Genomic DNA, 16,599 nt, shown 5'->3' on the forward strand with positions numbered 1-16,599 from the left:
ATCCACTCCCAAGAGAAATCCAAACGTGGAAACTACGGTGTGCGTCTCATCCAGTGAATCTGTGGGAATTTTGGAAATTCTCCGGACGAATGGGAGTAATTTACCGGACAAGTAGACAGACCAAAACTATCGATATTGTTTCACTTAAGAGTAAAATATTACCTGGCTGGATTATTGGGGTCTGATCCGCCTTCGACGGTGAAAGTGTACGTCTGGCCTCTTTCGACGTAAATTTCGGGAATTAAGAGATCGTTTATATACCACGCTATGCCCCACGACGGTTGACCTGTAATTAAAGAAAAACGTAACCAATGGCAGCACAAAAGTCAACCGAATGTAGGAATTTCTATTAACAATCAAAGCTGATTATCCAAGGTTAAAAAATTTAGATCTATGTATAATAATTAATTTTCAGCCCCGACAGCATGTATTGATAATAAGACAAGGAATTCCATCACATTTGAAATTTGTAGGATTAGCATTAGCAAGAAAGGTTAGTTTCCGTTATTAGTTTTCTCATGTTTGGCAAACTGGATATTGATCATTAAATATTAAATTTTTTAAAATATATCATCTACTTTGAGGTACAAGCACAAAAATCGTCTTAAAGACACGGTAAAAGGAACCACATTTACCATGCGTTGTACACTTGGGGACAATGAATCTGAGACGTCTAATTTTTTACACTAGACAGTTATGTTGGCAACACAGAGAAACTTACAGCGCCACAGTCGGCCGACCGTGGAACAAACTCAATCTCAATAAACATAACACAATCCGTGGCCGTCGAATCTAACCTTAGAATACCGTGGCGATGATGACTTGTTGGATTGACACGTATTCTAAGGTCAGATTCGACGGTCATGGGTTGCGTTATGTTTATTGAGATTGAGTTTGTACCACGCTCAGCCGACTGTGGCGCTGTAGGTTTCTCTGTGTTGCCAACATAACTGTTTAGTGTAAAAAATTAGACGTCTCAGATTTATTGCCCCCAAGTGTACAGCGCATGGTAAATGTAGTTTCTTTTACCGTGTCTCTCAGACGATTTTTGTGCTTGTACCTCAAAGTAGATGGTACCATTTTGAAAAATGAGTTTCTTCACATTTAAATTAACTAGCGGATTTTGTTTTTCAGAAAATGAGAAGATACAGTCAAATTTAAAACGCACTTTCAAAAATTAGTAGTTGAACCGACGTGTTTTTCATGCACAATATTTTGGTATCCGAACGCATATTAAAATACGTATAAATTACAGACAAATGATGCAGTATAAAATAAAATAATTGAATAAAATTTTAACTATCGATAGTGTCTTATGGAACAAGCATTTTCTTGCTTGTTTAGATTACTCGTATTAGTCATGATGCTAGATGTTAGTTCAAATAACGTCAAGAATTGATATTCTTTGAAAAGCTTTTTGCGTCACAATTTTTTTAATTGAATGTGAAATAATTTCGTAATTTTTCTGGTAGAACGAAGAACGAAAGTTCCTCTTTGATTTGCAATTTACTGATTACTTTTGGTTTTACAAATTAGGAAAATCTATTGAATGCATTAAAAATCGTTATGAAAATTATTAACAAAATTAAAATTTACCAGATCTTAAAAATTTGTTCAATTACAATTCTATGTCAATGAATTGCAAGTCAAGTGGAATAACTTGATACTGAAACCTCAGATTGCAAATTGCACGACAGCTTTTGTTCTATACGCTACCGCCACAACTGTGAAATAATTTCATATTTTTATGGGTTGAATCGTAACGCAAAGAAATTTTTTAAAGAATTCCAATCCTTGATGTTATTTAAACAAATATCTCGAAATATACGACTTGCTTCGTGAAACTTGATTGTTAGTTCAAATTTCAAGTCAATGAAAACAGTTTAGAGGTTCAGTAGCGTGTTTCTTTTATATTTTGACCCTCGATAATTACATAATTCTTACATTCGTTTGACATCCTAGAATCTCATCTCAGGGAGTGAAACCCAGTTTGTTGAAATTTTCAGCATTACACCTATTAATTGATTACCTGTGATTGCCGAATATCCTCTGAGGCCTCCAGTGGGTCCGATTCTAGCGCTGAAGGTGGTTTCTCCGGAAATCTTTGCAGGTGGCCACGGAGTTAATTTGGACGGCCCAGGAATTTGGTAGAGGGAGAACTTGCACTGATGATCATTTTTCGAAGTGAAGTCTATTTGTATGTCTTCTGTAGTTCTGTCGAAGCTTTCGTGAGCGTTTGCTTCTCCCCTCGAATTCAAACGCCCGATAGCAGCAATCACGCTGACTTCAGTGTCCGGGATCATCTGGTCCATTACTAGCTCGTTTGTACTGACAGGTCGCATGTATTTCACTGTGGGTTCAACAAATTTTCTCAAACACTGAATTTAAAATCAATCACAAGACATCGAAAATCACGAATCGAGTTGATATCACTACTTTATCCATGATAAGTATATTTTCATTTCATTTAATTGATCCCTTAAAGTCACGGTTTTTGTTGAGATTCGGAAAAACTCGCAGGGTTGAGAAAAACTTGAGATTACTTCTTATCGGAAATCTGTGTAACGATCACACAATGGCAAGGGGAATGGTCTGATTTTTTTTCTGATTCTGCACAATATTTTTTCTTAAGCTATTTCGAGTGAAAATGGAAATATTCTCTATTTGACCAGTTTCTTGAAATTTGCCATTTTGCCACATTATCGAATGATGTAACTGTATTTTAGTCAGGCAAGTTTTCAGTTTAATCGTGACTTGGATCTTGTCGAAAATTTTGAACTTCGCATTTTCATGTCCGGATCAGTGAGACATCCAGACTACAGAAATAATAAGTATCGACTCGGCTGAAACGGATTTCAATGATTTCATGCACTGCTAGGTATCATGAAAAAGACAGGCAACTCTACATTGAATCCGACAAAATTGATCTTGTACTTCTTAGTCAGATCGATACTTTTTTACGAAAAGTGCGCGTAAAAAGAGACGACATGTATTTTTTTATTCGTGTTAACCTTTCTTTTGAAAATTGCAGCATACTCAATTTAGTTAAAATGTGAGTGTACCGTTCCACTTGTATGTATGTACATGTGTAACTCTTGAACGAACTCACATTTCAAAGCTAAGAGAAAGAACTTTAATTAAACAATATAAGTTCCTGAAAAGTGACAAATTTGAATTATTTATTATTGTTTATACCGAATTTGTGATAAATTAGAATTGTATAAAATTGCTCACGCATCGAATTTGTTACATTTCTTCGAATTTTTATAGTGTTTTTTATTAAAGTCCCTTCTCTCTTCCACAAACTGATCAGCTACATGATGACGGAATTGGAAGATATTAGTTGATAAATAATAGGCAGCGTGTTCACTTTAAGATAAAGTTGAATACGTAAGGTTTGAACAGCGAGAGAAAAAAACATATAAAATCATACCGGCAAGAAAGACATGATTTCATTTCACGTATACACTTTGCCTAAGAAAAGTTTTTTTCAAATACTGCGCGTAAAATTAAATTTTATACGTTGTTATGAGTGCGTAAAACGATACTTTTCGATACAGTGTGCGTTAAATCCAAAGGTCGACTTTAACCAATTTGACGCTAAAGTAAAATCACCCCAATAATGTATTCTCACAGCGTTCACGTAAATAATAATATAATCGTATCGTATCCTATGTGTTACTGAATATCGTTTTTTCATATCGTTTCTGAATTCCTTTCATTTTTTTGTTTATTCTATACGTTTGTATAAGCTGATTATTATTATAGTCGTTTATCGTTACGTTCGCATCAAACATGAAAAACAGAATTATTATTGCTTCGTCGGCCACTCGTGCTTTCGATCGCTACCCGTGCGTAAAATCGCAGTTTACGAACTAGTTGCATAATATACTATCGAACGATTTTAAAAATAGCAGGACAAGAAAGTTAAAAAATCCATCCGAGTCGAAATGGAATTGTCCACTATTGAATATTCGCTTACCGGAAGTGAGATCATTTTTTCTCTCTCCGTGAAGGAGGACGACGTCGTTCTTGCCGTGAATTCTTTCATCAGGGCAGACACCCTTGATTCCGTCGCACTGCGCGAGATCCGACATGTAGTAGTCGTCGGCATGGAATTCTTTAGTTTTTTCATCGTACCAGACAACGGCGACATCTCCGCCAATCATTTGCGCTTTACCCTGCATCCCCGACAATCCGAAGGCTACGTACTGATCTTCCCGTATCCTGGCTGTTACTCGGATCTCCACGTTTTCCCCGACCATCTCCCACTGCACTTGAATTCGGTCGTTCAGCATTTCCCTGCAGTTAGTCAAGATTGACTTTGGCGGGGCTCGCGTGCTACTAGTCTGTAAAATTCGAATAGGACTTATTTGATTTTGTTTAATTTTTTGTCGACCACTATCAGCGCTTCAGTTTTTTTCTTTGTTGCAATTATAAGATTACATTTAGGTTACGTAGTAAGTATGGTGGAAGAAGGAACGATGCGAAAGAGTAGCGTAATAAGGTCGGTTCTGCGTACAGATTCCGATACCGACATTTTAGTCGTTTCACAGCTCAGACGCAAACCCTTTCTTTCGGTAAGGGTCATCCACACTCTGGTCGACTACGCTCGATAATGTCTCGGTCTTGTGATAAAATAAACGATGGTGACCTGTGGTGTGATAGTAAGGAGTTTCATCGAAAGCCAATAAAAAAATCTATGCTAACGTAGAGAGCAATGCATATGATATTTTTCCAGTTATCGATAAAGTCGACCACAGTCGGAATACCCTCAACGAAAAAAAGCGGTTGCGACTCAGCTGCGAAGCGAGTAAAATTTTTGAAAAATGTCAGTATCGGAAACTGTACGCAGAACAGGCCTTATTATACTACTCGCAAGTACAGGTGATTCCGATTGTATGATTTACCTCACTTTACTCAAGGACTTGGTTCATGTCAGTCTGATAACTAACAAGTTCAGTTAAATCAAGACATTTGTCGTTTGTTTCAATTAAATACTTTATTTGAGGAATTTGAATTTGTTGAATGAAACTAATCTTTTTACGGTCATGGGAAAATTAAAATCACTAAATGATACTTACGGATCTGGATAAAGTAGTTGAATGAATACGAAATACTACATTGCAGTTGTCTGATTCGACGAAGATGTTTTTTTTGTTGATTCCGGTTCCAAATTTATAGTGATTAAAATAAATTTTACAGAATCAAGTAAATTCTTTCGAAAGTGAATATTGTTTAGCTGAAGTAAAAAAGTGATAGCGCTTATGCATTGGTGAAAATTATTTTTATAAATGTAGATCTGGCAAGTTCTTGAACTTAAAATTATCAATGACAACAGGTGCAAAAGCATAACAAACAAATTTTTTTAAATTGAAGCTGACTGTAAAATAACGAAGGCATGCATGTTATTTTCGAGTTGCTTATCATACTAATATAGAAGAGAAAATGTTGTAAGAACAAGTAAGTGCAGATATCTGTTCATGCCGTTCAAATTTTAGTGCTTGAATCAGCAAGCTATTTATTTTGAACCATTAGTTTTCAGTTAATTCATAACTGCAGTGTAAGCTGTTGGTGGAAGAAGAGTTCAATTTAAAAATAACGAGTCAAACCAAAGCTGAGGCAATTTTTTCAATTGTTAATATGGCCGATAGAATACGTATAAATTGTTTTTAAAACTTTCAAATTGATTTTAAATTATATTGTTTGTGATTTTTAGAAAACATCGAAAATTGCCTACGCTGCAGATACTCAGTATAGCTTGTTTAATTTGAATGTCAACAAGTTTTGAGCATGGTGTCTCTTTTACCGACCGTGCAGCGTTGATTGGCTCTCGATCACGACCATTATTTAGTCGGAAGACCACCTCCTATCAAATTACGTAATATTACCACGTTGCTCTGTAATTTACTCAGAATTCGTGCAGTATAAACCAAAGCATTTTTGAGAACATTTAACATTTTCACTAAGGCCATCATTTTCTTCAAACATTCGAAATATTTTGAACAGATTGAGTATTCCACCACAGATTACTTCTTAAGGAAGCATGCACTGATTTTCATTTACAACAGTGATATTTTGTGAATAAAATTACAAAGAAACAAAAAACAACGAAAAAAGGTTAGCATAACTTACCGCGTAAGCGAATATCAAGTTGGATTTTTCTTGCATCTAGCATATAAATAATAAAGCTTACGTGTACATTCTACACATTATGTAGTGATATAACAGGAGTGGGGAAAATTATGTAATGCATCATTTGGATAAATGAAACAGGCTTTTTATTGACTAGTTTAAGAATAACTGATATGTATAGATGCTCATGCAACAAAAAAACAATTAAAATTCAGGCAAGGATAAATAGAGATGGATAAAGGTTGAAAGAGAAACAGTTTTTCCATGAAACTTCAAACCAGTTATTCTCGACGAATCAAATAAGGACTTCTACTTAATTAATCGTTTGTCGTATCATCTCTCACGCTGACATGAGAGAATTAGAATACTCAAAAATACCCTCTCTAATCTTGCTGACGTTCTAAACAAAAATGAATGACACTTATGTCGTAACATCGTACTCACAGGGTTATACCACCATGGCGGCTGTGCGAAAACGAAAGTTTTCATTAGTTCAAGTTGATATTGATATATAAATGACAATAACAGTCAGTCTGAACCCAAAACTCAATAAACCGAAAGTTTCACCCTTGATGACAAGGAATTTAATACAGAAAATTGAATAATTGTTAACGAAAATCACTTATTCCCTATATAGTATCTAATACCCTCTAACATTATAAAAATAAACAGACTACTGTAAAAAATAATTACAATCATTGTCCCACAAGCAAAGATAGAAAAAGAAAACTCTCGATATTGAGCATAGTCCTACCTAATATACGTGTCGCAGAGAACCAGAATACTTGGCTCGATTGCTTGAAACCTCTACGATTGAAATCTGGCACGAACAATGAAGAGACCCAAAAATTTGATTAAGAAATTTAAAAAATTGATAACATTGAAAAATGATGTCTAAAATCTGATCTAAAGAATGGTTTTTTCTTTGGCTTGTGAATGTTTGAGTTATGTTTTCTTTTTCTCCCTGACGCGCTCTTCTTAACGACGTCGTTTCTTGTGGTTCTGTATTTCAATAGCTCGTCTCGATTTACCGTTATCTTCGTTTGTCCAAGAGCCGGCGGCACGTCGAGGTCCTTCGGTATATAAACGTGGCCAAAATTGTGACGGTATTGTACGCACCATACGGAAAGCCATTCGATATCGTAGACGGTCAAATTATCAGGTAGGACGATCTCGATGTCCTCACCCTGGTATCCGCGCAGTGGATCTAAACTGCCAAGAAGAAGGTCAATTGTACATATTTAAATCGGTAACTGAAACTTTCCGCGAAGATTGGTAGAATAAACTTCGGAAAACATAAAAATTTTACAGCGAATTCTGAGAAACGCTGATATCACGTAATTCCATAATCGGGGGATCCCCTTATACTGAAAGCTTACGCAGAATTTTGGGGAAAAATAAATTTCAGACAGATAGAAAAAAAGGGCTGAAAAATTGAAAAAATTTTCACATAGTTACAGTGATAAAATTTGTTGACTTTACCAAATATGACAATCGGAGATGAGGAAAGACATGTTTTTATGTTTCGAAGCTCACTCAATTTAACTGAAAAAGTGCTCAGAACAATAATGTGCGTTAACAAGTAAAACCAAATTTACTCGAATTCACAAAACATTTCTTTCGTTATATTTGTCCAGACTTCGTGATTCAGCTACATTTAATAAACCACGGAACATCAGTTAATTCAATAATTCGTTCATATTCTTTAGTTTACCATACCCACAGAAAAAACGAAATTAAAAGTCATCATTACTTAATAACTGATATTTGATTTTTCGTTAAGTAAGCGAACGAATCGCTTGTTTAATTAATTTGATCATGTCTTGTAACCAATTCATTGTTGTGAACCAATAAAAAAAATATTCCGCTACTGGAATAAAATATTTTCACACAAGATTCAGAGTGGGAGGACTTTTTTTTAACGAATAGCTCCATTGTCGGGGATTATCAGGTCTGAAAATTGGTATAACAGGGAATTTCAGGGCACGACAGACGCCCCAAAAAATTTGGACAGAAGAAAATGTTTTTGTTTCTTTTCTTAATTATGGCAAAATAATGATAAATTTGTTCGAGATAGATCAAAACAACTTGTAGCCGGTGCTTAAAAGCCACAAAAAATAATTAGCGGATTAGGGGGTCTGCCGTGCTCCGTTCTTCCGTATATTTCTAGTCTGACGTACCCTGAACTACTCTTGAATTACAGACAAAACACAACTTTTAACCCTGGAGAGCCATGCCCAGTTGTTAGTGGATTGATTCGAATACACAGCTGAGTGAAAACGATATAGTCCAATTATTTATCTCAACATAAATCAGTGCTAGAATAATTGAACGAATTCTGTGGTGGTCACAATAACTGAACTATTAACAAGACATCGAGTTACTATTGCATGTCTATCAATTCATTGTGAACCAAACTTTATAAAGAAAAGCATACCATAAAGAAAATCCCTGTACAATGAATGTGTAATAACAACAGGATAATACTTTTTTTGCGTTATAACGATCGGTTCTTACATAACAGATAAAATTTCATACTCCAATTATGGTCAGAATCTCGCTATATCTTTTTATATTTCAATATGTCTATATCGTGGTTGTACAGAAATTGCTTGTCTCCTTATTGGACAGAATGAACCGCATTATATGACTTTTGTATGAATTAAGGTTATGCAGAACTTCTATTTTTACCGACCGAGTCTGATTACCGATCGAGCAAACTTGGTAACCACGACCTTAAGCCCCGATCCGCGAGCCTGTAACCTAGAAGAAAGACCTTAAATATCTTGGACTCGCTTAAGGCCACGTCGATTGATAAGCTCATTATCGAGATTTACTCACCAACTAAAGGTGTAAGTCTAGAGAACTCTTGTCGGCTTACCTTCCCATTTCGTTCGGCACTTTGACACCCAAAGGATTCGGTTCGGTGTCATTGCCCACCCAGAAGTAGGCATCGGGTCCTTCACCGTCGTAATGTAGGTTGGGAATGTACAGTGTTTTACTGTCCAGGATGCTGATGTTTCCGCTTCTCAGGCCGTGTGCGAATCTTGAAAATTCGGGCAGAACGCGTGGCTTCGGGACGTCGAGGTCACGCGGTATGAAAACGTCACCGAAATCGACCTGTGAGCACATAAAATGAATACAAGTTGGAAAGATTGTTCCTATAACGTGTAAGTCGTTTTCGGAGGAAGGCAAATCGATTCAACGAAACTCTTAAATTTGGTCAGTATATCTACAATTTCCATAAGGAAAATATAGGAATTATTCACCGGGGTCCGAATACGTACCCGCTGTATAAATTCCCGCTCAACGTCTAACGGAAGACTGTTGGTTTTGATTTTTCTTCGTAAAATGGAACACGGACTTTTTACGACATTACAGAGTAGCTTTTCTATGACAACGCACACTAGTATTCGTTGGTTACAACAATACAATTTTGCGGTGCGAAAATTTTGGACATTTTTGTCAAATATACATCAAAGTGCAATAATAGCAGTTGTATTTATTTTTCCGCAAAATATTTCATATGTGTGACATATATTTTTTTGCTATATCTGACATGTATCATATTATCGTATCGGATAACAAATTGTTTCAAGGTTAGCGGATAGTAAGAATACACTATTTGAGAATTACAATGTTAATGTTGTGTATTAAACAGTTTAATCTATCGATATGCAAATGTGAAAATGATCCGTGAATTAATATCTGTATCGAATGATTAGAAAGGTCAACATGCCAAGTTACTATCAACAGATCAACATGAGCTATTGTTGCATCGAGCTTTTGTCTCAAGTACATCTTCCACTTTTAACACGCAAAATTCTGGTAGTAGTACCAAATCAGACAGAAATAATAAGTCGAACAAAAAAAAAAAAACCACACAAAAATTTCAATAGCAAAAATATCACATTTGGAATTTATTTCAACATAATTTAATGTTTTTTCAATATTTCGTCACAGATTATTTTTCTTGGGATTTAGTTTTGCGTCGGTTTATTTTTGTTTCACTCAAACGCTTAAAAATGCATACTCTAAACATTCCCACACATGCCTGGATTTCTTCGAAGCGTCTGCTTGTCTGTCGTTCGCTGGTTTGTCTAGATCTACGTCATAAATCTGGAAATCCTTGGTCTAAAAGTCTTCCCCTTATACACATCTAGCCGCACAACCAGCTCGAAACTCCCCCCGATGCTACTCAGATTTCCAAAAAAGCCTTTAACTGGACTGTCAAAAATCGACGACAAAATCACACGCAGTTACTTGCCATGTCGAATCCAGGGTCTAAATGAACTAAATTAAAATTAGCATTTACATTGCACATTACGATCAAGGTCTTACCCTAGTTAGTTTTCTCACTATGCAAACGAAGGCTATAACGTCTTATTCCGGAAAGCCCTTCTCATGTATACCATGTAGTTTTCTACATCAGTCAAGCCGTACTTGATTTATGTATTTCAGCGGGTATTGAGCAATTATTTCTTCTTCAAATTTCAGAAGGCAGTAGAATTATTGATTGCGATAAATTTTAAATAAATAAATCGATGGTTAGAAAAAAATCCCTCGAATGGGGTATGATAATATCGTTGACATAAAGCTCGTTCGGTACACGCACGAAAAACCCACCCAACAAAAGGGTGGAGAAAGAAGACCCCCGTTCTGCCGGAGGCAGGAGACGATGTTGGGCATCGCGAAGGGATTTTTTCCCTTTCCCACTTTTCTTCTTCTTGAGAAAAGAAAGCGAGGCTCGCCCCGCGGTTCCTCACTCTTACCCTAGTCTCTCACCCTCGTATATAACCCACGGTAGTATTTATTTGAAACCCCGTCAAACGCTGAAAGACGACTTAGAGACCGGTCCCATATAATACGAGAGCTTCACCCCCACGTCGGTTCGGCGCCCCATTCCGAAGGGGTGCTTTACTGCCGCGATTGACTCGCTGGCAACGATTTCTCAGCCCATTCTAAAACCCCGGGACAAATCTATCCGAGAAACTCAGGGGGACATTCTCCTCCACGCTGCTAGGTATCGTCGCATATAATTCTACGCTCGGAATTCTGTACTCCTCGTGACGTGCTTGCAGACTCGATTCTTTACGAGGCCGACGTAAGCATAGGGACGCGTTGCATCAAAAATGAAATATGGAAGGAAGAAACGAGTGAAAAATAGAATTAGAAATTCAGAAAGGGAAGGGGGCGGGAAGTGTCAAGATTTATACCTTCGTATCATTTTCTGCGTATGGGAATTAGTATGAATTCATACGGATAGATAATTTTAGAAAATTGTTTTTTGCCGAATTTCATTGATCGAGACCCGATAAATAGTTAATGATAAACATTATAAGGAAACAGCATTTTACACTTAGGATTATGTTTAATACCGGTTGGTTTCTTATGAATAACTAATTACATCATTCAAGTTTTGACTGTGTAGAACTAAAATTAATGATTTATTTACAGTATTGCAAAAAGGACTGTAGTACAAGCTGGAAGTAGTTTTTGTAAGTAATCTCCCTTTGATAAATAAATAATCTACCAGATTGACAAGACTCAAAGGGCAAAGAAAATAACAGTTTCAGACTGTTTAAACAAATTGTGTTAGCAAATTTTTTTAGCAATGTTTTTTCAGGTGTTATCATAAATAGTTTTATCGTAATAACAGTCGTTTTAAAAAATTCTGCAGACTCTTTGAAATTAAAGATTTCAAAGAGAACTTTTTTTTTTCACTTTTTTCAATATGTGAAGGCTTGTGGAGTTTCAAAAAATTATACCGTCACACTGACAAATAGTATATCGTGCAATTATATAAACAAAACCGAAAAACTTGAAGCGCAAAATTATTGAAGAAATATCAAAGAACATTTTTTGTGAGCAACTTTGGTAAAAAACGTAACTTTGTTACATTTTCTCAACATGTTTTCGTAAATGGTCGGAACCAAGTTTGCAACAAAACCCCAAACCAAAACGTTCGCAAAACACGCAAAATAATACATTGTGTATCGAGGACGGAGAGAAGGCAACGAGACGAATGAAACCACCTTCCGGCCGTAACGAAGACAATTTTCTTTGATGAATAGTATAATAACAGCGCAACGAGACGTTTTTTTTTCTGTGGCCCAGGTATTCTCTCCATAAATTTTTTTTTTGTAGGATTGAAGGTGAAGGATACAGGTATTTGAAAAAAGTTATCTCCGTGAATTGTTGTTAGTCCCGCGGAAATGGCAGCGAAATCAAAAAAAAAAAAGGTAAAAAAAAAATTGAAAGAAATTTGTATTTTTCAAAATAAAATTTTTTCGTTTCAAAGCGCATTCTTTTACGAACAGAATGATTGCAGGATCAGTCCGTTCCGATGAATACTTTAGGAGATATGAATTTTCAAACATAGCGGTGCAACAGTTGTTTACAAAAATTCACATAGTTCTAACTCCGTCAGTTTTGAAAAAATTTCAAAATCTTTGAAATGTTATTTTTTTTTTACATAGAACTACGGATATTTTGAATGGCGCAAAGAACCGTGACTTGTCGGTGTTTTTTTTTCAGTGAAGGGACGTGGACCAGCTCGTGTATTGAAATGAATCGAAGACCGATAAACCTTTGAATTTTGACTCATGCAGGATCTAGCAATCGACTAAAGTAATTGAAACGATGACGAACGAGATTATTCTCAAGTGCACTTCTGCACCACACCAATACAGAGCATCCACGTTATATATACGTATAAGACCGTTCGTTCTTTCATCAACTAACTTAAATCACGACGCTATTTCCGGAAAAGTTATGAAGACGTTTATTTCATTACACAGGCTTACCAGGCAGAGGAATGTCCTCGTTCTTCGCGAAGGACCAGTACAACTCTATGTACGAACAAACTGTGCTCCGTTGTTCAACATGAAGATGCTACAACGTAATCAGCCCACACAGAGAGGAGAAAATGGTGTGCAAAATGTTTTACAGATCAAGGATGAATGGTGCAGGGCAAACTTTAGTTACTTTAGTATTTTGGAGCCTGAAAATTATGGTGTGGAGATTGGAGAAATATCAGGGGTAACTTGCTGAACTAGCATAAAATCGAAAATAACGCACTCCAGGTTGCCAAAATCTACGTACAATCTTAGTATTAGATAGTATTCGTTTGAACCTTTTTCTAAATGAATGTCGGTATCTTTTTATCGGATTTGCTCAGCTATGCATGGAGAGATTTTCTCAGTTCAGTCTTGGTAAAAGTCAAGTAAGATCTATTAAACCCGAGAAGGGCGCACTTCACTTTTCGAACACAAAGTGTAGGCATAAAATGAAAAGAGTATACAGATCCAGTCATTTCTTTCGAGTTGGAATAGAATAGAATAAAATAGAATAGAGTTTATTATTATCTATGATGATATTGGCCAAACCTATAAGTAAGGTACAGGAAGAACTTAACACTAGGTATGAAGGAATGAAAGAGGGAAAAGAGAGAGAGAGAGAGAGAGAGGAGAGTGACAGGCACAAGAAACATCGGTTACATTATAGGTAACATGAGCCAAAACAGATGCATCTTGTGAAACTCATCGAGTTTTCAGCAGAACATTCGAATATCAAAGAAGCTGCGATTTCTAGGCGGTTTTATAGGCACAATTTGTAGCCAGACATGTAATGCGTAACTTGTCATGTTACTTCTGGTATATTATAAATTTATTTAAAGATTGAATGATTAGTAACGACATGTCCTACGGTAAATGTTGAATTGAATTTTTTATCATTCAATTGTTCGAAAATCAAATTTTACAGCGGTCAAACATAACCAAACACATACCATATTTTGCGGCTAGGTCTCCATCAACATGTGATGAATGTAAGCACAAATGGATCAATTGATGGCCATATACGACACTAAGGTTGCCAAAAGCTGACCATTATAAAATCATTAAATACGGAAATTATTAAAATTTATATACATTCGAACTGGCTGTTATATCTTTCCATATGCAAAACCAGGTCACCGATGAAACCATCATGAGATATATTAAAATTCTGTTTTTAATACATCTAATGGGAGAATTACTCTCGGTAGATTAATATTGACTAATGGACAGATTCTGAAAAGAATTTACCACCAAAAATACAAAACTTACATTATGTGTTTCATAAGGATTAGGGGAGACTGGTACAAAATGATCTCCTGAACAAAACAACAACATTGTTTTAAAATGTAAGGAACTCATGTTTTTTTCATTAATGTATAATGAAACTATGACTCCTTTTCTACGACTGCTACAATAAAATCTTTGAGTGAAACTGTTACCAATGTTTTTTTCAAAATAATATTGCTAAACGTTACAAAAGGATCATTTTGTTCAATTGAAATACGCCAATTTTTCGAAATAATTTTATTATGTGGTAGTTACGTTTTGTTTTAACCTATTTACGTACAATTTAGATCCATTACATAGAAATGTGTATCGCTTTCGTCTACTAAGCCAGTGCACAGTTCATGAGCCTAATTTTTACACTGGTAGCACTGTATCCATCAATCCCCACTTTTAGATTTTGAATATCGTGAGTTGCAATGCATACACTCAACATCTTTGTCCGTGTCAGAAAGATCTTGCTTTGGTATCATTCTTTTCTTGTTTGTTTTCTTCTGTGTGAGGTAAAATGATCCACGGAACGTTTTATACACACACCAGGGAATCGCTTTACCCCAAACGGTATGTTTACATTTCGAATCAAAACATAACCTCACACGAAATAATACGAACAAAAACATTGTGGAATTCAATACTCGAACGGCAGTGCAATGTTAATATAACATAGCCAATGCTAACAAACACATCTCTAGTTTCATTACGGCTATCAAAAAGAACCTTATCTTAGAAAAAAATAACGCATTCCAATTTCTTGTTAATAACTCACCGAAAATACGGGCCCACCATCTGCCATTATTACCTATACGAACTTCACTTCATTTGTTGTTTTCCAGATGACGTGAGTAAATTCATAGAAAAAAGAAGGGATCGTTTTACTCTGAGTGATCATTTTATACCAGTTTTCCCTACACGTGTATTAAAAACATTATACAATTTCGAATACGGTATGAAGTAATACGTTGTATTTTGATGATGTGAACTAAGGTTGCGTTGCGTGATTTCTGCACAATTTTCAGAAATATTGGAAGAGTCGCAACGTTCGAAGAAATCAAATGGTTATTCAGGCCTGCGAAATATAACTTTCAATTTTCTCTTAAAATAACAATGCTTCTTTTTTAGGTATTTAGTTATGCTGAATTGAAAATATAGCGCTAGTTTCTTTACAGCACATCGAGATTTGTTTCCATGTAAGATATGCGTATTTGCAGATTTTTGAACGATTTTTGGGAAATAATAAAATACAATGAATATAGAACTGAAAGTTTGGATATAAAATAAACAGCATTGCAACATGCAACAGCAAAAAGTTGGTAAAACCGGCCATATGTATCGTTATAAACTTTCAATAATATTCTAGTCTTCAAACAGATAAAACGATCACATTGACGCACGTACAAAAGAATTGTAACGATCTTTAATCAAAAATTCTGAAGGTTTTCAATCAAATCATGAAATCGTGACGAATAAGTTGAAATTTATCAGATGTCTCGAAATTTGATTAAACAAGGATTTACCCATGGGAATAGATATTGGTATTACACAATTGTGCAATATTCAATGACACATTCTCTCTATTTAATAACATAGAAGACTTATGCATTTTTTTTTCTCAGTGGCGAAGGAGGAGAGAAGCCCTCGCTTCCCTCGGGCAGTAAAGCCGCCTGCGGGAATAATCTCTGACTTTATTCCCTTGTTACACAATGTACTATTTTCTCAGAAAATTTACGCGATAGAATTTTTTAAATATTTGTTTCATAGATTCGTGCTTAATACCTACCGAAATTACGACTAATTGTAAGTTTTGTCAGGGGAAAACCATCGCAGGCCTGTGTCATCAGACAAGTCTGCCAAGATAAGTAATTATAAATTAATAAGCATTACTCGAGTAATGAAGGGGTATAAAGTACATATATACATTATATACACCTATAAACGTAACCATACATCCGTGATCACGTACAGCTATAGCTATTGTTTGAGGAACCGGCCTGAACGAAGGCTGGCTGGGTATATAAGAGTAGGATCAATTACGTCCGTGCCTAAGCAGTTTATCTATTCGGTTGCAGGGTAGGACGCGGAGGGCGAGAGCAGCCCTCGCACATCGGCACAAGATCGCGCAGGGTATGTGTGCGTACACACCCTACGGCGCACCGACGCATAATAGCTTTGGATCTAAATCTAAATCCAGGCTTATGAGATAAACGGGTCTATACGGGGGTCCGTGGCGGCCGTTGGCCCTAACGACTAGATCAAAGGTATCAAACTAACGCTTCGTCCCGGGCTTTTTGACGGTGAAGTGCCTTATGCAGGTACATCTGTGTGTATGGAATGTGTTATCATA

The 16,599-nt window shown here is 36.0% G+C and overlaps 1 protein-coding gene across 1 annotated transcript in view; it reads right to left on the bottom strand.

Annotated features, from left to right (window-relative positions):
* The window catches only part of LOC107217737 (protein Skeletor, isoforms B/C), a 69,352-nt gene that overhangs the window by 3,940 nt on the left and 48,813 nt on the right, over positions 1-16,599 (bottom strand). Inside the window, exons 4-9 of the mRNA XM_046746711.1 lie at positions 9,017-9,255; positions 7,167-7,347; positions 6,580-6,600; positions 3,983-4,349; positions 2,030-2,350; positions 163-286 (exon numbers count right to left, since the gene is read on the bottom strand). Coding sequence (XP_046602667.1) covers positions 163-286; positions 2,030-2,350; positions 3,983-4,349; positions 6,580-6,600; positions 7,167-7,347; positions 9,017-9,255 — 1,253 coding nt within the window. The remainder of the gene's footprint in view (positions 1-162; positions 287-2,029; positions 2,351-3,982; positions 4,350-6,579; positions 6,601-7,166; positions 7,348-9,016; positions 9,256-16,599) is intronic.

Source organism: Neodiprion lecontei, chromosome 1 (genome assembly GCF_021901455.1).
Source record: "Neodiprion lecontei isolate iyNeoLeco1 chromosome 1, iyNeoLeco1.1, whole genome shotgun sequence".
NCBI lineage: Eukaryota > Metazoa > Arthropoda > Insecta > Hymenoptera > Diprionidae > Neodiprion > Neodiprion lecontei.